Source organism: Microtus oregoni, unplaced genomic scaffold (assembly GCF_018167655.1).
Source record: "Microtus oregoni isolate MIOR12 unplaced genomic scaffold, Mior012 000012F_ref0000307, whole genome shotgun sequence".
Lineage (NCBI taxonomy): Eukaryota > Metazoa > Chordata > Mammalia > Rodentia > Cricetidae > Microtus > Microtus oregoni.
In genome coordinates, this window is record NW_024543071.1 from 47,147,389 (window position 1) to 47,170,871 (window position 23,483).

General features: G+C 44.0%; 1 protein-coding gene across 2 annotated transcripts; it reads left to right on the forward strand.

Annotated features, from left to right (window-relative positions):
- The first annotated feature begins 370 nt into the window (after positions 1 to 370).
- Positions 371 to 12,958, forward strand: Ms4a8 (membrane spanning 4-domains A8). Of its 2 annotated transcripts, XM_041661570.1 has the most exons (8): positions 418 to 498; positions 1,598 to 1,646; positions 2,022 to 2,223; positions 4,362 to 4,484; positions 9,382 to 9,441; positions 10,216 to 10,335; positions 11,770 to 11,883; positions 12,459 to 12,958. In XM_041661570.1, exons 3-8 carry the CDS (start codon positions 2,023 to 2,025, stop codon positions 12,561 to 12,563), a joined length of 723 nt encoding a protein of 240 aa, XP_041517504.1. In that variant the 5' UTR covers positions 418 to 498; positions 1,598 to 1,646; position 2,022; the 3' UTR covers positions 12,564 to 12,958. The 2 variants fall into 2 exon arrangements, with proteins under 2 accessions (XP_041517503.1, XP_041517504.1); XM_041661569.1 differs by lacking the exon at positions 1,598 to 1,646 and having other exon boundaries at positions 371 to 498.
- Positions 12,959 to 23,483: the final 10,525 nt, after the last annotated feature.

The following is a 23,483-nucleotide window of genomic DNA, read 5'->3' on the forward strand; positions in this document are numbered from 1 at the left end:
AGTATAGGTCTCATTTTACCTATTGGTTCCAACTTTTCTCATTGCAGTTCAATGATTTCAAATATCGAAGCACTCCAATGCCAATCAGTCATTCCTCTCTGTGCTCTCCTGGGATCACTTTATCTCTTTGCTGTGAAATTGATGTCATCCTGTCCTGTATTTCAGCTCAGGACATCAAGCCCTGAGTGCCCAGGTCATTCTTTTGTCTCCCAGAGCACCCAGCACAGTCTATCCATTCAGGCATCATGAAACCCTTGGCAAATGGAACTGTATTTAATTGGTTCCATGACTAAAGCAGGAAGCAAATATGGGTGTGGACGCTCTGAACAGCTGCTGACCCAGCCCTTGCCCAGGAAAGAAGTGGAGAGGACTTTGGATCATTCTAAATGAATCCTCCAACTGGGCAGAGTGCAGTCACTCTCTAGAGGAGTAAGTTTTCCACAGCAGAGAGCTGGGAACGGGAGCAAGAGAGGCTTACTTGGCAACAGGCACAGTAAGGTGAGTGTACATAATCGAGTATTTGTACGGATCGCTGAGGGATGGGGAGAAGGGGTTATTGTCAAATGAGATACGGGGAATGGATGAAAGATGTTGGAAGGGTGTATTACACTCAGTTTGCTGTGTCTGCTCCAAAAGTGGAATGGGAAAAGGAAAGAAAATTTTAAAGGCACGCAAACTCAGTGGGTAAGGGTTACTGTTGCCAAGACTGATGACCTGAGTTTGAGATCTAGGACCCACATGGTGGCAGGAGAAACTCAACTTCCACCAGTTACTCTCTGACCTCCAAATGTGTGACATGGAACACACACACACATTACACTGATAATGGACTTTTCTTGAGCACAATGACCTCCAATTTTTTAATATGTCCCTGATACTGGAGAAGTCCCACTCTTTTCTGTTTCCTTTTCTGAAATCTAAGAGAACTGAACTCAGTGTTCCCAAGAGTCTTTCCACTGTGGCACTCCAGAGCCAGATAATGTCAATGTATGCAAACTAAGATGGAAACGCTAGGAACCATGCAAATGGAGAAAAGGCTCAGCCTGTCTTCCGGGATCACCTAACCTCTCCAGGCCATACTTTATTAATCTGTGGGACTAAGGTTAAGATTGAAAGAGATGCCTTTGTAAAGCATTGGTTGCCTGGTATTCTCAATAAGACCTGTAAAGAAGGCTTAACACTGTCTCTAAAATGGGATTAGCAAGGTTATGGGGTTGAATTGCTCAAGAAAAAGCCATTCTCAGTTGGGATTTTTATTCGCTTGGTTGGTTGCTTGGCTGGTTGGTTTTTGTTTGTTTTGCTTTGTTTTTTTCAAGAGAGGGTTTCTGTGTAACCCTAGCAGCCTTAGAATTCACTCTATAGACCAAGCTGGCCACGAACTCACAGAGATCTGCCTGCCTCTGCCTCCTGAGGGCTGAGAGTAAAGGTATGCACCACTCACCATGACACCTAGCTTCATTCTCAGTTATTTTAAAGTGTTTAAAGTCCTATATATGTGCATGTGTGGGGGTGTGCAAACATATGTGTGCACATATGTATGGAGGTCACAGGTCTATGTTGCATGTCTTCTTCGCTCACTCTTCATCTTATCTTTTAAACTGGCAACCAGCTAGCCCTAGAGATTCCCTGTCTCTCTTGCCTGGCAGGTATGCTTGACAATAAAGACAATAACAATAAATCTGTTTTATTATTATTGTTATTACACTTTATTTGATTACTGTGGATGACCACAGATGTGCCAGTAAATGTTCTTGGAGATTATGGGGAGTCAGTTCCACCATGTAAGTCCCAGGGCCCAAACTCAGGTCATCAGGCAGTAAGTGCCTTCACCTGATAAGACATCTCAAGGTCAAGATCCTAGGCTTGACTTTTTACTAAGGTACTGGAGATCCAAACTCATATCCACATGCTTGTGTGGCTACTGTTTGAGCTATCTTCCCAGCCTCTTGAAGTCTTTTGAAAACTGTAAACACAAGTATACAAATGACAAGTGACTCTATTGCACTTATTTCTTTCATCAGCATGAACCCAACGACTCCACCAGGCCCCACGGCCAATTCTGTATATATGGTGCCACCCTACAACGGTTACCCTGTGATCACGGGAACGGTGGCTCAGGTGCCTCTCTATCCAGGCAACCAGAGTCAAATCCACGTAATTCATGGGAATCCACCTGGTTTGGTGCCAGTCCAGAAAGTCTTGAAAGATGGCAAAGTCCTAGGGGTAAGTGGAAGTTCACTTTGTGACCCTGAGGCCACGCTACAGAGAGAGGCTTGAGATAGATGACTAGAAATTCCAAAGAGGGAGCAGCAGACTGGGATAGCTCAGTTGGTAAAGTGCTTAATGAAGCACTTGCAAGTTGAAAGCCATCTCCAGTGGTCCATTTGTGAGACTTTAGACTCCAAATATGCCACTATGCACAAGAAATGTGGTACCTATAAGTTTATTTGTTGCAGTGTGGCTTGTAGGGACAGAAGGATGGACACAACCAAAGTATCTATTCTGGTTTTGTTTCTGTTGCTGTGATAAAAAAAAATACTCTGATGAAAAGCAACAGATGGGAGGAAGACGTTTGTTTGACTTACAGTTCCAGGTTAGCAGGGAAGTCAAAGAAGAATTTGAGGCAGGTTACATCACATCCACAGCTAGAGCAGAGGAGAACTAACACATCTGTGCTCCTTCTAGCTCTCGTATATTTTTCTCTATCCTCTACAATTCAGGACCTCTGTCTAGGGAATAGTGCTGCCCACGATGGCTGGATCTTCCCACATGAATGAATGAGCAATGGAGACAATCCCCCATAGAAATCCCCACAGTCTAACCTAACCTAGATATTTCCTCATTAATACTGTCTTCCTAAGTGACTGCATGTTGTATCAAATCGACAGTTAAAACTAACCAGTATACTATCCATCAATTTAACATTAGTAAGCCACTGTTGTTATAGTACCATGAAGAGAACAAGGAAGCTCTTTGTGCAATGATTGGGTCTTATTCCGAGATATGTTATTAATGTACCATTAGTATGAACCTAAGGAAACAATATATATGCTTTATACAGCATATCTGCAAGAAACACACACAGCAATATCTATATTAGCTTCTTATGGATGCTATAATATAGCCCATGGACTCATAGCCAAGAACAACAGAAATGCATTGCTTCACATTTCTGGAGAATATATATCTAAAATCAAAGTCTGTTGGGATCGAAGAACTGCCTTAGGTTGGGTAGCTCCCTCTGCAGGCATAAAGGAAAGATCTCTTACAGATCTTTCTCCCAGTTTCTAGTAGCTCCTTGGCTGCTGCAGCATCACTCAGATTCCCGCGTGGACGTTTCATTTTATTTTGGTTTTTGAAGTAGGCTTTGGATTCAGAATCCTAGATTTTCACAACTAATTTTTTTAAGTAATGACACTGGTGATATTGGATTGGAACTCACCCTATTCCAGCATGATTTCATCTTGATTCATGGCATTAGCAACATTCCTATATTCATATCAGGCCATATTCAGAGAAACTAGGACCTCAACACATGAATTTGGTAAAGAATAAGGAAGGACAAAGAATCTATGAGACAAGAAAAAAATTAAAGGCAAAAAATTACACGCAAGAATGTTGAACATAAGTCCGTGTGTAACATAAAATCTAAAGGTCATCTTACCTGTCCAACATCAGTCTTACAGCTGCCCTCAGAGACTCTAGGAAGCCCTTAGAGAATATTTTGAAAAATAGCTAGTGAATTGGGAAGTGCTTGCTGGTGTAGAGACTGAAATACAGATCCAAAGTAATCACATAAAAGCTAGGTACAATAGCATGAGCCTATAATACCAGCGCTGGGGAGGAAGAGACAAGAGGATCCCTGGAGATTGCTGGCCAGCCATGTTTAACCAATTGGTGAGCACCAGATTTGGTGAGAGACTCTGTCTCAGAAAAATAAGATGGAGAGTGACTGATAAAGGCACCTGATGTCAATCTCCAGCTTCCACACTCACATACTTTCACACACATCCATGTGCATACACGTATGAACATGTACGAACACACTCATACATACCAACAAAATTTAACAACCCAAAGATATTCTCAGGATGAAGCATTGAGTTAATAAAGTACAGAGACACTGTTTCTATGTTACCAAGATATGTGTTTGAAAAAGAACAATAGAAGATTATAATGAAATGTATATGTTTGCTTTCTCCAGGGAGGGTTTGATTATAGATAGTTTTGATTTTATTAATATGTTTCTCACATTATCTTCTAGACCAGGGACACCAAATGGGTATTGCATAAAGGAAGTAAAAGGAAAGGCAAGATCAGGGCTTAGAGGCAAAGGCTTCAGCTTGTGGCTCTCGTGACAGGCCATCCAGATCCTGATTGGCTTGGTGCACATTGGCCTGGGCTCCATCATGTTATTCAACCTCTTCGGGTACTATGTACCGGTGTCCCTCTATGGAGGCTTCCCCTTCTGGGGAGGCATCTGGGTGAGTAGCTCCAGTCTGGTGCTCATGGCAGCCTCATCAAGCTGCTGGGGAATACGGAGGTTCTTGCTCAAAAGTCTTAGTTGGAGAAGGGGTTGGAATGGACTATAACAAACTGCCATCGGTTGGGTAGTTCCAGACCGTAGAAATGTGTGATCTCCCTGTTCTGAAGGCCAGAAATCCAAGACCAGAATGTCAGCCACTGACAGTAATCACCACTGCAGTCTCTCCTAACCTTATGGCTAGCCATCTTCCCCTGGTACCTGTCTTGTGTCCCAACTTCTTTGTTGTTGTTGTTGTTGCTGCTGCTGCTTCTGATGATGATGATGATGATGATGATGATGATGATGATGATGATGGCAGTGGTGGTGCTGGTGGTGTTAGTGGTGGTGCTGGTGGTGCTGTTGCTGCCGGTGGTGCTGCTGGCGGTGCTGGTGGGAGTGGTGGTACTGGTCGTGGTGCTGTTGCTGGTGATTCTGATGATGGTGTTGATGGTGGTGATGCTGATGGTGGTACTGCTGCTGCTGGTTCTGATGATGGTGTTGATGGTGGTTGTGGTGCTGATAGTGGTAGTAGTAGTGGTGATACTGCTGGTGGTGGTACTGCTGGTGATTTGGGGAGTGGTGATACTGGTGCTGGTACTGGTGCTGGTGGTGGTGGTTGTCGTGGTGGTGGTGGTGGTGGTGATGGTAGTGGTGGTAGTGGTGCTGGTGGTGGTGCTGATGGTGGTGGTGATGGTAGTGGTGGTAGTGGTGGTACTGGTGGTGATGGTAGTGGTGGTACTGGTGGTGATGGTAGTGGTGGTAGTGGTGGTACTGATGGTGATGGTAGTGGTGGTACTGGTGGTGATGGTAGTGGTGGTAGTGGTGGTAGTGGTGCTGGTGGTGGTGCTGATGGTGGTGGTGATGGTAGTGGTGGTACTGGTGATGGTGGTGGTGGTGCTGATGGTGGTACTGGTGCTGATGGTGGTGGTGGTGTTTTAAATTAGCATGGAAAGTAATGGGTTTATTATGGCACTTTCACTCCTACTTTGTTCTTGTCTTCTCCCTGGCACTCCCCTCCCTTGCTCCCTTGCTCCCCTCCCACATGACCCCTTCCTTCCCCTAATACCTCCCTGTTTTAGTTTCCTTTTTATTGCTGTGATAAAATATCCTGATGAAACAACACAGGGGGAGAAAGGATTTGCTTCAGCTTATGATTCCAGACTACAGGCTACATTCCTTTACAGAGAAGAAGTCAAGGTGCTGAGAACTTGAAACAGCTAGTCATATCAGATATAGTCAAGAACAAAGAGAGGCCGGGTGGTGGTGGCTCACACCTTTAATCCTAGCACTCGGAGGCAGAGGCAGAGGAAGAGCTAGTTCCAGGCCTGGAACCAAAAAGCTACGGAGAAACCCTGTCTCGAAAATCAAAAAAAAAAAAAAAAAAGAACAAAGAGAAATGAACGCATGCACGCTCACTTTACATGCTTGCTGGATCAACTCAAGCTCTCAACTATGACATAATCAGGAACCCCCATCTGAGGAATGGTGCTTCCCACAGTGACTTTTGTCTCCCCATATCAATTAAATTAATTAAGATAATCCTTCCCAGACATGATCACAAGCCAAACGAATATAGGCAATCCCTCGTTGAGATGATATTACCTAGATGATCTATGTAATATTAGGTTGACAATTCATCACACTCCCCTTCTGCTTCCATATCCAGTTTCTGTTGCCACTCTCATTTGCCATCAATCTTATGATCTCTTTGCCCCATTTCATGACTTATAACACCATGCATGCACATACACACACATACACAATACATATGTCTATGAGAGAAATTATGTGGTATTCACCTTTTAGATTCTGACTTCTTTCCCTTAACACGACAATTTATAGTCCATCCATGTTAACCTCCACTTATAAGAATGCTAATGGATATGCATGATAGAATGCGCCTTTATTCCCTGCACTCTGGAGGTAGAAGCAGAAGGATCTCTGTGAGTTCAGGGGCAGTCCAGTCTACAGAGTGAGTTCCAGGCCAGCTGGGGATACATAATAAAACCCTATCTAAAATCACATTATGAGGTTCTGGGGTTAGGTCTTTGAAAATACAAAACTGAGGGTCAGAAATCAAGCTATAGCCCTACAAAGCTGTACTCACCAAAACCAAGGTGTTTCTTCTAGATCATCAACCCAGTAATAGCATCATTTAACTCTCAAAGAAAACAATACTGGAGCTAGACTTTCAGCATTGTTCAGCAGACACCCAGAAGACTAAGCTCAAAAAACACTATTTTGTTGTTGTTGTCCAATAGTAAATGGCCCAGCAGAGGAGATGTCTAACTTATTGTCCATAGATGGGCTCAGAGGCCATTTCAGGGAAATATCGAGCACAATAGCTATGCATTCTTTTTCTAAAAAGGTCCATGGCTTTTATTAGATCATCAATGTTATCTGTGACTCCACAAAAAAAAAAAAATTACAAGCCTTTCTCAACGCCAGTTCATTGCCTTTGGACTCTCATTCTTTTCCTGGTTCCTTCCCAACATACACGCATGCACACACACACACACACGCACACACGCATGCACACACACACACACACATGCACACACACATGCATGCACACACACACATGCACACACATATGCACACACACACACTGCTCTTCTCCAACTCCCTTTCCTTGTTGCTTTCCCCTCATCTACCTGTGACTCAAATATGAGTTTTCCCATAAACACCCAAACTCCAGAATGGCCTTAGAAGGCAACCAATGCCGTCCTTTATTGTTCAATGTTAATAAAACAGCTTGGCACTCTGCCATCCCCACAGCCTCACAAACCTGCAAAACCATAAGGATGTATCATGTATCATCCTGATCCCTCTGACTCATATCAATGACTCCTCCTGTTCATGACTCTTCTTCCCAGGCTGCAGGTTCCTTGGACTCTGAACTGACCAGTACTTAGAGCTCAGCCCCATCCCTTGCCCCAACCCTCTACAGATGCCTGTACTTGTAGATAGACCTGTACTGAAATATCTCATAATGTCACAGCTACTCACTGACTTGCTGTACCATGTTAGAACCCCTGGGTGTCTGCGAACACCAGGACGTGCCCTGCCAGCCCTTCAGGGCACAACTTTCTTCCCCTTGTCCTCGGGTGTTTTGTTGTTGTTCTTGTTGTTCTTTGTCACTTCCTTAAGTCCGGATCTGTCTTTCTGTCCCCATTTGTTTCTAATGCCCTCCTTCCTCCCGAGCAGAGGAGCATCTCCTCTGGCACCTCCAGAAGACTAACAAGAACATGAAATTCCAACTTCCTCCCCTTATTCCCTAACACAATTCTATAAGGGAAACATTGTAAAAACTGGATTTGTTTTCCCAATGAGAGAAAGAAAAACAGGACATCTTCCTTGGAAAGGAAGCAGCTCAGACACATTTTCGCTGTAGGTGACTACAAATCTGCCCTGAGCGGGTATACGGGATGAAGACTGAGACGTTGAGTCTGATGTCGGGCTATCTGGGTTTGAGCTCAAGCTTCGCTACTTGCTCAGTGATCTTGAGTGAATTGTTTAAAACCCATAAGTCTCTTCTGCCCATTTTTCAAATTTATTCATTTTAAAAATTTTATACATATGTTTATATATTATGTCATGTTCACACCCTCTTCTCACTCCTTCTGACTCCTGTCTTTCCCCAGCTTGTCCACCTTCTACTTTCATGGTGCTTTTTTCTTTTGACCCACTGAGTTTAGTCAGGGTTGCTTGTATTAGCATGGGTGAGCGGGTATTTACTGGAGCATGGCAACTTCGTAGGGGCTACACTGCTGAAGAAAATGATTTCTCTCCTAGACCCAGATTTTGCCCATCTTTAAAAAGGAAATAACAGTAGTGTTAGGTGGACTGTTACTCAAGGTTTAAGTATGGGATGATGAGGATGTTCACGACTCAGATTGTACAGCTCTGTAAATATATTCAAATTGCTGGGATTGTGCGCTTTAAATCGATGAATGGTAAGGTATGTGAACTTCCCCTCAGCAGAGCCGTTTCTTAGAGCACCTCAAGTAGAACCGAGCAGATAGTAGCTTTTATGAAATCTTAGCTACTCCCTCCCAGACCACCACTGTTAAAACTCTGGGCAAGCAATGGCAAGTGATCCCTGAGCCATGTTGCCTGCGGAGCACCAGTCCTGGGGGGGGGGGGGGGGGGGGAATCTCCCCTTGTGTGATGCTCAGCGTCAGAGACTCGCATTCAGTATCTAAGTGATTGACAGAACCCATTCAGGCATGCAACTGGAAGCACTGGTGCTGAACCCCTGTCTGGGCACCCAGAGGAGACAGTACCCTTCCCCTCTACCCTCCAGGGGTCCACATCTCATGAACCCTGGTCTAAACGCCAGAAAGTAACAGATGGTGGGCATATGTAAACCAACATCAGGAAATGGGGTACTTCAGTTGGGAACTATGAACAAGACATAGTAAATATGAGTCATAAGTTATAACAATAATGCCTAAATAGATATGAATGGCCACATTTTTTTCAGATGAGGAAATAAAGACTTGGAGTGGCTATTAACCTGCCAAAGATGATTTAAGTTTCAAACTAGACTTTAAAACCTGCTCTGGTTCTTTGACTATGTGTATGGTTTATGATTTATGTGTTCCCAGGGTGTACTCTGCTGTTTTAAATAAATAGCAGCCATGGGCGGGGGAGGGGAAACCTGTTCTGGTGAATCCTAAAATCCTGATTATCCCCTCGCTGTCCTTTAGCAAGGCAGCAAACACATTTTCTACCACTGTAGAGCTGGGATTGTCATAAGTAACTCTGTGAGAGACATTCCTCTCGGAATCAGATTCCTAAGAAAGGGTACACTGCTGCCTAACACTTGGTAAATTCCCAATCTCGTGCACAAGTTTATCATTTCAGGATCTTTCTCGGTGGCGGCAGAAAAACAACCCAATTCACCATGCCTGGTAAGTCACATTCTGAGGCGGTGCATCCAGCGGGGACCTGTAGTGTCACAGTAAGCAATAAGACTGACAAGCAATCCTTCCCTGACTCTAGCTCCACCAAGACAAAACCTAAGGCACTCGCTTTCACGCTAACCCTTATATACAGGCGACAGACCGCACACACACAACTCAGAGAGGGAAGAGCAATGCTGCCACCACTGTCAAGGTGTCAGGATGGAAAGACAGGAAGAAAGCACTGGCTTGCATAGGAGATCTTCATAGGAGGAGACACAAAGCTGGGAGGTACTCGGGACACACTACACAGAGTATGTTCATAGCACATAGAACAGGTTTCCAGTCACTTCTACAAGGGGCCAGTAAAGGTCCCAGCACCTGCTTCACTAAGAAATCCAGAAACTGAACTCTGAAGAACCATGTGGAAAGAGCTTTTTCTGCTTCCCTAGTAATGGACCAGTATAATAGCTCTGCTTCCTTGATGAGCAGGTTGCCCAGAGTAACTGTCTCCTAGTGATCAGGACCCTACAATCAGACAAGCACTAATGGAAAACATGCAGAAAGGGAAGTTTAACCTATCTAGACATACCTTTCTGTACACGGTCCAGATGCATATAGTGTTTCCTACCATTGAACCCTGACTTTTACAAATGGTTTTGATGGTAAAGATTACGCACAGTCTTACTGAGCACAGTGAAATGGAGGACGGGAGCTTGCTGAATCTGTCTCAGCTTTTTACATAGCTTCCTCTCCCGCCTCGACCCTGTGTGTCCTCTCCAGATGAATGCCAGTGTGGGCTTGAACATCTTCAGCGCCATCTCTTCTGCAGTGGGCATCATGCTCTTCATCACGGATATGTGTGTTGCAGGAACCAGTGGCTACCATTACTACGACAGCAGGGTGAGAGTCTGCAGTCAAAGATCCCTGCCACCACTCAGCTATGTTCAGACCATGCCAGAAAGAGCCCAGCAGCTAAGCCTTCCCTCTGATCCTTGTTAATGTGGGAGAATTGAGGGGGGGGAGGGAGCCCACATTTAGTTAAGGTGCAGTGAGGGTCGGGGACATTTTCGTTTTGAGGAGTGACACTTTGAAATCCAGGTTGTGTTTTACACTGACGGCATGTCTCTGTTATGGCCTCAGCACTCCAATCTGATACTCAGTGGCCACAGGGAATTGTGATACTGAACCTAATGGGCAGCTTTGGGCGTGTTCTCTCAGCCTGCCAGTAGACCACAGCCTCACCCAGCAGACAAGTTCTCCCTTCCCCCATCCCTTCTCTCTTCCACACTATCTAGCCCCTCCATTTTCTTAGAGGTTTTCTAGCGGCACACAGGCTTGCTTTCAGCTTTTCCTTCTCACAAGGCAACGCCACCCTTCAGTTGCTAGAGACAAAACCATTGACCCCTCTCTCTCACTTCTCAGCTGGGTCCTTAAGGAATCCAGCTGGGTTTTTTTTTTGGAGGGGGGGATGCATACAGAATCCAGACATGTTTCCCACTTCGTTCCCATTGTAGAGTGGGTCCTAACTACTGTGTCTCTCGTCTCAGTCACTGAAATAGCCTCCCCTGACCCTGCTTCTGATCCTGCTCCTTACCCTCTCTCTACCCCTACCCATACCCCTCCCCTGCTCCTACCCCTGTTCCTGACCCTCTCCCTACCCCTACCCCTCCCCTGCTCCTACCTCTGCTCCTGACCCTTTCCCTACCCCTAACCCTCCCCTGCTCCTACCCCTGTTCCTGACCCTCTCCCTACCCCTACCCCTCCCCTGCTCCTACCTCTGCTCCTGACCCTTTCCCTACCCCTAACCCTCCCCTGCTCCTACCCCTGCTCCTGACCCTCTCCCTACTCCTACCCCTCCCCTGCTCCTACCCCTTATCCTGACCCTCTCCCTACTCCTACCCCTCCCCTGCTCCTACCCCTTATCCTGACCCTCTCCCTACCCCTACCCCTCCCCTGGCTCGATCCTGCCCCCCACCCCCTGCCACCCTGGTCTCCTCAAAGCTCTCTTCAGCATGGCATCCAGCTGATCCCTCTGACACACAAGACCATGTGTATTCTCTACTCGACCCATTTTATTAATAAATTACCACTGATGCAATCTTTTACAGCATTTTCTTAACCAACTACTCTCCTCCCATAAAGGCCACTGCAGTGGATGATAAAATAATCATTTTCCACCCATGCTTTAGCCTCACAAAGACCTGGGAGACAATTGTCCCCATAAGGCTAAGGGAGGGAGACTTTGCCAAGGCCACACAGAGGGCCCATTGCAGAGTCTTGTCAAACTCCTGGCCCAGTACTGATGCCCTCGGATTTTGTTTTTTCTGATTCCAGAATCTAGGCATGGCTATTTCTGGTGTGCTCCTCATCTTCTGCCTCCTGGAGCTCTGCACTGCGAGTGTGTCTTCCCACTTTGGCTGCCAAGTGACCTGCTGTCGGCACAGCAATGTGAGTCCTGGGGTGCCTTGGTGGGTAGAAACACACCCCAAGAGGATAGAAGACTAACAGGGTCTCTGTGGATTTTATTCCTGCGAAAGAGGAGGAAGTGGGAAAACGTCGACAGGTCTCAGTGTTTACCTTTAACTTGTCTTCATTGCTGGGGCACCTTAGTCTACTCGCTGTTGTTATCACTCAGCTGGGTAATTTATAAAACAAAGAAGAGTTCTTGCCTCTCAGTTCTAGTGGCTGGAGTAGCTACACAGCTTTGCCCTTGAGTACTTCTGAGCAGAGGCCTTCTCTGCCTGGGTTAAAACACAGCAGAGAAGGAAAACGAAGAGTGGCCTCGTTGAGAAAGGTTGAAGCATGTGGGGTGGCCTTGCTTTATTACAGCATCCTCTGGTGAAAAGTAGCTCTCGCCCTGAGTCAAGAATAAACCCATTCATGAAAGTGGTACCCACAGCCTAATCGCCGTCCCCCAGACCTCAGCCACACCATGCTAGAGTGTAGGCTTCCAGCAATGAACCTCTGGAGGACTACTCTAGCGTTCTTGAAGTGTGCACCTGCTGTGAGCCTTTGTTTTTCAGGTGGATGTGGTCATTCCAAATGTCTACGCAACAAATCCAGTGGTCATCCCAGAACCACCAAACCCAATACCAAGTTACTCCAGTGTAGTTCAAGACTCCAGATAAGTGAAGTTGAAGATTCTAGAAGACTCTTTCACTGAGACTTCAGTGATGTCCTCCCCTGCATAGGCTCCTGTAAGCCAGGTTCTTCTTTTCCTGACAAACTAGGGGAAATGTCTCTCTTTCTGCTTATTCTGTGGACTTGTGCTTCAGTTCACCCTGGCAAGTGCAGCTGGCTCTCTGCTAGAACAAGGTGGGAGACTGAAATGAATTTACGTGAAGATGTCCTCCTGAGACACATGCATCTGTATGGTGGTAGGCATCTCTCCGCCAGCCTTGGTGTATGTACAACTATGTACTCGTTGCCTATGGGAGCTTTCAGAATAGAGAAATAGTTATCTCATCACCCACATTCCCTCTGTCCGTCATTCAATCTTCTAATAAATATGTATCAAGCATCAGAAATGCCCAAGGCTTTATTTGTGGCAGACATGAACATGATATAGTTCTTGACCTTGTGGATAAGAAAACTACTGGCCTCAAAAGGAAAAAAAAATCTTTTTTGCTAATCCAGAGCAGTATGGCGGGGTGGGGAGGGAATACAGAAGAAGCTCAGGTGGATATGGTTTTTTCCAACAGTGATGCAACAAGGAGCGAGGAATCATAGAGCTGGAAGACCTCCAGAGAAGGCCAGCCTTTGAAATGGCCGGTACTTCTGTTCGCTGGCACCACTGAGTTCTGTACGTTGAGTTTTAATAAATGATTTTGGAGGTATATAAATACCCAGCCTATAAGACAGACTATGTGAAGTCTGCTGATATAATTTAAGATAACATGAATAAGAAACCAACACGTGAGTTGGGGATTTCTGTTTCCAACCACGAGAGATGGAATCAGCCATACTTAGAGATGAGTTGTCAAAATTGCTAGTGGAGCAGGGGTACTAGAGCATCTGCTAGGTAAGAACCAGAAGTGATGTCAAATACCCACCATCCACAGGACATCCCCAGAGCAAAGAAGGGGCTGGCCCAAAAGGGCAACAATGCTAAGTCTGAGAAATAAACCTTGTTTTTTGAGAAAAACGTAATTATCTCAAAGGGCCATGAAAGAGTAATTCTTCCAAACACACAAATATATGGAGTCAGGTTTTCCTTCATATACCCACCACACCAAAACAAACTATTAAAACAGAGCAAATGGTAACGTCTACACTTCTTCAGACATGAAAGATATACATAAATCTGATGAGGTTTAGGATGCTCCGACCCAAAATGTGTCGTCAGGCACTTGAGAAACCCTGTAAGCGGGAAGTCACTCCCACGTCCCCTTGCCTGTCCCCCTGACTATGGAGCTCCTCACTGTCCCCACCCAGAGAGAAGGTGTTCTGCTGTCTGAAGACACAGAGAAGACATCAGTCAAACAGGCCATGAGAAGCTCACCTGTTCATCACCTTAGATCACCCTTTTTAAGATGTTTTCAGATGTTACTCATTTTTATTTTATGTGTATGGGGTGTTTTGCCTTCATTTATGTGTGTTCTGGTAGAGCCCCCTAGTGCCCAAAGAGTGAGTTTCCATTCTGGAGGCTCACAACCCTGCCTAGAAGCCCTCGTTCCTCCTCCCCAGTGTGCAATCTGGGTCCTTCAGTCAGACTCAGCAGCTCCTGGGAAAAGTCCACCAGACTTGATCATTGACTCACTCGTTTTACACAATCATAAAATACGCGCCCGTGCAGGTGGCAACCAGGTCTCCAACACTCTAGCTGAGCAACCTGCCACAGTGCTTGCCTCAGATAGAGATGCCACACACACACACACACACACACACACACACACACACACACACTTCTTTACAGAGGCACTGGCTGTAAGGGAGCAAAGTAACCATTCTTTCTCATCTACCCTGGAGACTCTCAAAGGCCCTAAGGGAGCAAAGTAACCATTCTTTCTCATCTACTATGGAGGCTCTCAAAGACCCAGAAAGACCTTTTACCTATGGACCTGAGAGAGAATGTGGGAGTTCCCAAAGCCATAGGGGTGCGAAGTCAAGTTACAGCTCAAACATTCCCACATCCAGATCAGCATTCATGCCCTCTCCATTCATTCTACTTCCAGACCCCCGGGATGATGATTCTCGGTGGGATCTTTATCACCTACATCATGCAGCAATGCCATGCCTGGGAGTCTTCCAAGAATGCCTTATAGTCTCCTGCGATCATGATGTGAGTCCTGGGGCTTTCTGGGGGCATATAAAGATGCTCCTTCATAGGACAGTCTCTAGAGGGACCTCCTGTTCCTGGCTCCCTACCCAGCGGCATGCATTGTGACAGTGTCACAGAGTCCTGCAAGTCTGCACAGCCTTTGCTGTGCCATAAGTATGTATATTCCAGTTCCAACCATCATGACAAACACATTGGGCAACTCAAGTCAAGAAAGCCACCCATGGGGTCATTCCAGAAAGTTCCAGTATTTCAAGAAGCAAACCTAGAGGCCAAAATAAGTCATCTCCCTTCTGGGTATACATCATCCCGCCTCTTCCTTTCTTAAAAGACTGAGTGTTAGGATTCAGGCATTAGCTGGCCTGCCCTGTCATCTGGCAGGAAGTACCCAGGCTGTACCCTGGCCAGCCCAGGGTCCAATGGCTGCTACGTCACTACGTAGTCTGTACACAGATGCAAAGGTCCCTTTTTGTGAATTTTTTATTGCTTTTATTGAGCTATATACTTTTCTATGCTCCCCTCCTTTCCTCTTCCCTCCCCTCCTACCCTCTCCCATGGTCCCCATGCTCCCAATTTACTCAGGAGATCTTGTCTTTTTCTACTTCCCATGTAGATTAGATCCATGTATGTCTCTCTTAGGGACTTCTTTGTTATCTAGGTTCTCTGGGATTGTGAATTGTAGGCAGGTTTTTCTTTGCTTTATCTCTAAAAGTCACTTATGAGTGAGTGCATATGATATCTGTATTTCTGGGACTGGGTTAACTCACTCAACATGATGTTTTCTAAATCCATTTGCCTGCAAATTTCAAGATGTCGTTATGTAGTACTCCATTGTGTAAATGTACCAAAATTTCCTTATCCATTCTTTGGTTGAGGGACATTTAGGTTGTTTCCAGGTTCTGGCTATGGCAAATAATGCTGCTATGAACATAGTTGAGCACATGTCCTTGTGGTATGATTGAGCATCCTTTGGGTATATACCCAAAAGTGGTATTGCTGGGTCTTGAGGAAGGTTGTTTCCTAATTCTCTGAGAAATTTCCATACTGATATCCAAAAAGAGCTGTACCAGTTTTCACTCCCACCAGCAATGGAGGAGTGTTTCCTTTAACGCACATCCTCTCTAACAAAAGTTGTCATTGGTATTTTTGATCTTGGCTATTCTTACAGGTGTAAGATGAATTCTCAGAGTTGTTTTGATTTGCATTTCTCTGATGACTAAGGATGTTGAGCATTTCCTTAAGTGTCTTTCAGCTATTTTAGATTCCTCTGTTAAGAGTTCTCTGCTTAGATCAATACCCTATTTTTTATTGGATTATTTGTTCTTCTGATTACCACTTTATTGAGTTCTTTGTATATTTTGGAGATCAGCCCTCAGTCTGATGTGGGGTTGGTGAAGATCTTTTCCCATTCTGCAGGCTGTTGTTTTATCTTGTTGACCATGTTATTTGCTCTACAGAAGATTCTCAGTTTCAGGAGGTCCCATTTATTAGTTGTTTCTCTCAGTGTCTGTGCTGCTGGAGTTATATTTAGGAAGTGATCGCCTGTGCCAATGAGTTCAAGTGTACTTCCCACTTTTTCTTCTGTGAAGTTCAGTTTGGTTGGCTTTATGTTGAGGTCTTTGATCCATTTGGACTTGAGTTTTGTGCATGGTGATAGATATGGATTTATTTTCATTCTTCTACATGTTGATATCCAGTTATGCCAGCACCACTTGTTAAATCTGCTTTCTTTTTATATTTTATATTTTTTTACTTTCTGTCAAAAGTCAGGTGTTTGTAGGTGTGCGGATTGATATCCAGGTCTTCGATTTGGTTCCATTGTTCCTCCTGTCTGTTTTTATGCCAATACTGTTTTCAGTACTGTAGCTCTGCAGTAGAGTTTGAAATCAGGGATTGTGATGCCTTCAGAAGTTCCTTTATTGTACAGGATTGTTTTGGCTATCCTGGGTTTTTTGCTTTTCTATATGAAGTTGAGAATTTTTCTTTCCAGGTCTGTGAAGAATTTTTCTGGGTTTTTGATGGGCATTGTATTGAATTTGTAGATTGTTTTCGGTCAGACTGCCATTTTCTTCCTTTCTTTCTTTCTTTCTTTCTTCCTTTTTTTGGTTTTTTTTTTTTTTTGAGTCAGTGTTTCTCTGTAGCTTTGGAACCTGTCCTGGAACTAGCTCTTGTAGACCAAGCTGGCCTCGAACTCACAGAGAGCCTCCTGCCTCTGCCTCCCAAGTGCTGGAATTAAAGGTGTGCACCACCACTGTTTTGAATGGATAAAAAAAATGTGATACATTTATACAATGGAGTACTACATAGTAGAAAAAATAACAACATCTTAAATTTTGCAGGAAAATGGATGGCGCTCAAAACATCATTTTGAGTGAGGTAACCCAGACACAGAAAGACAATTATCACAAGTACTCACTATAAGTGGTTTTTAAACATAAAGCAAAGAAAACCAGCCTACAAATCACAATCCCAGAGAACTTAGACAACAATGAGGACCCTAAGAGAGACTTACAATTATCTAATCTACATGGGAAGTAGAAAAATACAAGATCTCCTGAGTAAATTGGGAGCATGGGGACCTTAGGAGAGGGTTGAAGGGGAGGGGAGAGAAGGGAGGGGAGCAGAAAAAAATGTAGAGCTCAATAAAAATCAATAAAAAATTATGAAAAAGGTGTGGTATAACTGAATCTTAAGGTAGATTGATTCCCATCTTGCCGAGGAACCACTACACTGATTTCAGTAGTGAGTGTACAAGTTTGCACTCCCACCAGCAATGCATGAACATTCTCCTTACTTCATATCCACAGCCTGAACTGTCACTTGATTTATTTATTTTATTTATTTATTTATTTATTTATAAAACAATCTTATTTTACATACTAATCCCAGTTTCTGGTTTTATCTTTCATCTTGTGATAATCAAGAATTTGGACCTTTGGGTTGTCACCAGGCAACAGAGTAGCAGGATTGATGGGGTAGGTTTCTCAAACTAGATTTAAGGATGATCCAGGATTAGGGCCTGGTATTGGTTCTTACAGGCGTTAGACAGCCAGAGCTGTGGTTTTTCTTGGGGGAGAGACTCAACTATGTGGGGTGTTATGAGTGTATAAGATCCTGACCTAGAGCCAGGAAGTTGTGATGCAGGCCTTTAATCCCAGCACTCAGGAGGCAGAGGCAGGGGGTTCTCTGTGAGTTTGAAACCAGCCTGGTCTATAAAGTGAGTTCTAGGGCAGCCAGGGCTACACAGAGAAACCCTGTCTACAGCAGCAACAACAGCAACAGCAACAACAAGGTCCTGAACCAGAGTTAACATTTTATTTTATTTTATTTTATTTTAAATTAGACTAACAATAGTCACCATAGCTCTTAGGCAGATGGTCCATCCTAGGTCTACCAGGTTCAATTGTTTGGACATCTATATCACAGGATATTTTCATGGCCCCAAAGTTTGGGTTAAAACCCCTTGTGTAATGTCTTTTGTCTCGGGGACAAACAGATGAAAAGGTTTTGATTCACCTGGAAGCGCCAGGCTGGAGCCAAAGTCAGAGCTGCTTTTAAAGCCTCAAATGCCTGTTGTTTAGCCTCAGTCTCTCTTGGGGATCGGTGCCCCTCCTTGTGCTGATGTACAGAGGCCTTGCTCTTTCTGTAAACTCTGGTATCCAGAGGCAATACCTAAGAACCTATTCTAGCCACAACCAGGAACTCTTAAACCTGTCTCAGTCTTTGAAGCTGGGATCTGAAGGATGGCAGCAATCCTCCTCTGAGACGGGCTCTGCTCGTTTGCCTTAGCTGATAGCCCAGAGAGGGAGCCCGTGATGTATAAAGTGGGTCTTTCTTAGCGCTCTCTAGCCCAAGGTCTGTAACTCCTGGGCTTTATAATTTAGTTTAGGCTAGGAAAAACCCCGCCCCCCCCCAACCCACCAAACTTTGGGTCCTCATGGAGACCACCTACCCCTGCCCAGGCCCTGATCAAATCTCCTCTTCAAAGTATTTAACTTACCCGGGGCCAGAGTCCCACCTCCTGCTGTCCAGGAAGTTGAGGAATCCCCATTCCTATTTCCCACTCTGGACAAGATCCACAGCTTAGTTAATCATTTACAGCCTGAAATCTCCTGAGATTGCTGGTTATGCTCAGACCCTTGGCCCCTGTATTACACGGGGATAGAAATTCACCAGACTGTCAGCTGAGTGACTGCCACAACTCATTGTGATTGGGGGTGCCCAAATGAACATTAGAGGGCTTACCACTGGGCTAGGAATGGTCTAGTATCCAAAACCTTTAACCTGGGCACTTTCCCTTATTCTAATATCGTCTGTGTTCTGCCTTTTGGGTTAATTCACCTGGACAACAGCAATATCACTGGGTCCCCAAGACTACTTGGTGGATATATACTAATGATTTGACTACATGTGTCTCTTCTGATGTACGTTCTCAAACTAAGAAACCCCTTTTATGCATCTTAGTATACTTTCTGCCCCAGGTACACTGATATAATGGGGAAGAAGAGAGAACACATTTTTTTTTAATTTATTTATTTTTAAAGATTTCTGTCTCTTCCCAGCCACCGCCTCCCATTTCTCTCCTCCTCCCCCAATCAAGTCCCCCTCCCTCCCTCATCAGCCCAAAGAGCAGTCAGGGTTCCCTGCCCTGTGGGAAGTCCAAGGACCACCCACCTCCATCCAGGTCTAGTAAGGTGAGCATCCAAACTGACAAGGCTCCCACAAAGCCAGTACGTGCCATAGGATCAAAAACCCATTGCCATTGTTCTTGAGTTCTCAGTAGTCCTCATTGTCCGCTATGTTCAGCGAGTCCGGTTTTATCCCAGGCTTTTTCAGACCGAGGCCAGCTGGCCTTGGTGAGTTCTAGATAGAACATCCCCATTGTCTCAGTGTGTGGGTGCACCCCTCGCGGTCCTGAGTTCCTTGCTCGTGCTCTCTCTCCTTCTGCTCCTGATTTGGAACTTGAGATTTCTGTCCGGTGCTCCAGTGTGGGTCTCTGTCTCTGTCTCCTTTCATCGCCTGATGAAGGTTAATATTCAGGAGGATGCCTATATGTTTTTCTTTGGGTTCTCCTTCTTATTTAGCTTCTCTAGGATCACTATTTATAGGCTCAATGTCCTTTATTTATGGCTAGAAACCAAATGGCCAAAAGACACTTAAGGTCATGCTCAACTTCCTTAGCGATCAGGGAAATGCAAATCAAGACAACTTTAAGATACCATCTTATACCTGCCAGAATGGCTAAAATAAAAAACACCAATGATAGCCTTTGCTGGAGAGGTTGTGGAGAAAGGGGTACACCCACCCATTGCTGGTGGGAATGCAAACTTGTGCAACCACTTTGGAAAGCAGTGTGGCAGTTTCTCAGGAAATTCGGGATCAACCTACCCCTGGACCCAGCAATACCACTCTTGGGAATATACCCAAGAGAGGCCTTATCATACAACAAAAGTATATGCTCTACTATGTTCATAGCAGCATTGTTTGTAATAGCCAGAACCTGGAAACAACCTAGATGTCCTTCAATGGAAGAATGGATGAAGAAAGTATGGAATATATACATATTAGAGTATATATATACATATCAGCAATAAAAAACAAGGACTTCTTGAATTTTGCATGCAAATGGATGGAAATAGTAAACACTATCCTGAGTGAGGTAAGCCAGACCCAAAAAGAGGAACATGGGATGTACTCACTCATATTTGGTTTCTAGCCATAAAGAGAGAACACATTTTAATATGGACCCTGGACTACAAAAAAAAAAAAAAGCTGTGCCTGTCCTCATCTCACTCCCAGTTGGAGCAGATATAGCTGGCTCAACATCTGTAGACACATCAGCCTTTATCAGGAGATGAGAACTTAAGGAACTAAGCATCAACTAAGGTTGATCAGGACATAGAGGTATTAATAGTTTCCATTTTTGAATCAGAACAGCAGCAGTTAGACTCCCTTGTGGAAGTGGTCCTACAAAACCAGAGAGGCTCAGATTAACTTCTCATGAAACAGGGGAACTATGTATGGTTTGGGGGAGAAATCCATTGTTTTTATGCTAATTGATCAGGTGCAATTAGAAAAACATCTTGCCATGGTAGGGAAAGCCTAAGAGAAAGAGGTGGGGGAGAGATAATAAGTACCAGTCTCTGTTCTCTTGGTTCCCCTAGCTAACTACTCTGCTATCAGCTTTGGCCGGGCCTTTAATTCTCACTCTGATTGGATTAACAGTGGGGTCCTACACTTTAAATTGCATGGCTGAATGGGTAGAAGAAAGGTTCACTGTTTCCCCATCTTGTTTCAGCTGGAGCCATTTTTGGTTTAACAGAAGCTGACCTCCCTCTGCTTTCTACCTGCTCTGTGAAAAGTCCCATGGGAAAGCCTGTTTCAGAAACTCAGGGTCAGCTAACTGTCCCATTTATTAATTGTTTCTCTCAGTGTCTATGCTGCTGGGGTTATATTTAGGAAGTGATCTCCTGTGCCGATGCATTCAAGTGTACTTCCCACTTTCTCTTCTATAAGGTTCAGTGTGGCTGGCTTTATGTTGAGGTCTTTGATCCATTTGGACCTGAGTTTTGTGCATGATAGATATGGGTCTATTTTCATTCTTCTACATGTTGATATCCAGTTATGCCAGCACCATTTCTTAAATATGCTTTCCTTTTTTATTTGATTTTTTTTTGCTTCTTTGTCAAAAATCAGGTGTTTGAAGGTGTGTGGATTAATATCCAGGTCTTCGATTCTGTTCCATTGGTCCTTCTGTCTGTTCTTATGCCAATACCAGGCTGTTTTCAGTACTGTAGCTCTGTAGTAGAGTTTGAAGTCAGGGATTGTAATGCCTCCAGAAGTTCTTCTATTGTACAGGATTGAGTTACACCACTCTTGGGCATATTCCCAAAGGACACTTTATCCCACCACAGAGACACTTGCTAACCCATGTTTATTGTTGCTCTGTTCATAATAGTCAGAAATTAGAAACAACCTGGATGCTCCTCAACAGAAGAATGGAAAAGAAAATGTGGTATATTTACACATTGGAGCATTATTCAGCCGTTTTTAAAAAAGAAATAATGAAATTTGAAGTTAAATTGGTGAAACTAGAAAAAAATTATCCTGAGTGAGATATCCCAGCTCCAGAAAGACAAATATGATAAGCGCTCTGCTGAGCCATCATCAGAAGCTTCTTCCTGCCGCAAACAGGAACAAATACAGAAACCCAAAGCCAGTCACTAAGCTGAGTGTGGGAGACCTTGGAACACTCAGCCCTAAATGGGACGTCTCCATCAAGTTCCTCCCCTTAGAGTTCAGGGAACCCTGTGGAAAAGGATGCAGAAAGTGGGTAAGAGTCAGAGGGGTTGGGGACATGAAGACAACAAGCCCTGCTAAATCAACATGAGCAAGGCTCACATGAACTCTCAGAGACCGAGGCAGCACACACAGAGCCTGTACGGGTCCACACCAGGTCTCTGAGTATATAATATGGCTTCCAGTTTAGTGTTTTTATGGGATTCCTGAGTGTGCGAACGGGTAGGTCTCTGTTTCACTTGTGCCTTCTCTTGTGCTTTTTTCCTTCTACTTGTTTTGTCTAATTCCAATGTTCTAGTTTTTGTTTCATCTTGCTATATTTTATTTTCTTACATTTTATTTAAAAATTTAAACAAGATAAATCATCATTGGTAGATTTGTATTAAGAAAGCTACTTCAAGGAATTGGCATGCAGTTGTGGTGGCTTGAGAAAGCCAATGCAAGAAAGCTGTGAACTTACTGTGAACTATAGATGGTGGAGAGTGCAGAATGTTTTGCTCAAAAGGTGACCTTCTAGAAAGAATAGCATAAACTATGATATGCACTTGAAAGCAAAAACATGAAGGGAAAGCCCTAAGCGTGTTCACATTATCTCATGGTGAAAGCAAGTGTCTTAGAGGACTAGTCTTGGCTCTTTCCACATGAACAAAGATGGCATGATATAACACCATGTGTATCCCCCCACTGTTCTTGTATTTTCTTAAGATATCTGTAAACAACACTTCACTGTTGTGGAATAATCTTTTTGTACACTGTGAAGATGTGTCGCTCTGACTGGTTTAATAAAAAAGCTGAATGGTGTGGGAGAATTGGCTGTATTCTGTCAATCATGTTTTAAATAAATGCTGATTTACCAGGCAGGAAGTATAGGCGGGAAAACCAGATAGGAAGAAGAGGTGAGAACAGGAGAATTCTGGGAAGCAGGAAGCAAGATGTAACCTACCCAGCTGAGAAAAGTACCGAGCCATGTGGCTAACATAGTTAAGGATAATGGGGTAATATACATAATAAGAGCTAATACAAAGCAATCTAAAAAACACAACACCCACTAAGAGATGCAGTGGATGGTTTTTGGTCATTCAGTGGGTTATGGATATTTGTAATCAGTTGGGGGGGCATTGGTTACAATTTGTTATTGCTAATGGTCAGGAAAAATGCTGAACAAAGCAGATTAGATTTAGTAAGCTCATTCTGAAAAGAAAAAGGGGGATACAGAAATGATAGGATAAAAGGGTAGATGATTAAATCTACTTTGAAACTAAAAAAGCAACTCTGGTCTTAACTATTTTACATTGACATGAATTTTTATATATTGATACAAATTTAAGGTTATTTTTGTTATACTGTATATATGTTTCTATTCTTGTTTAAGGTATTATACAAATGCAGCTCATTTTAAAATATTATGTAAAGTTTTAGTCCTTGCAAGCTATTTAAGATAATAAAGAAATACAGGTTAATACTTAGTCAT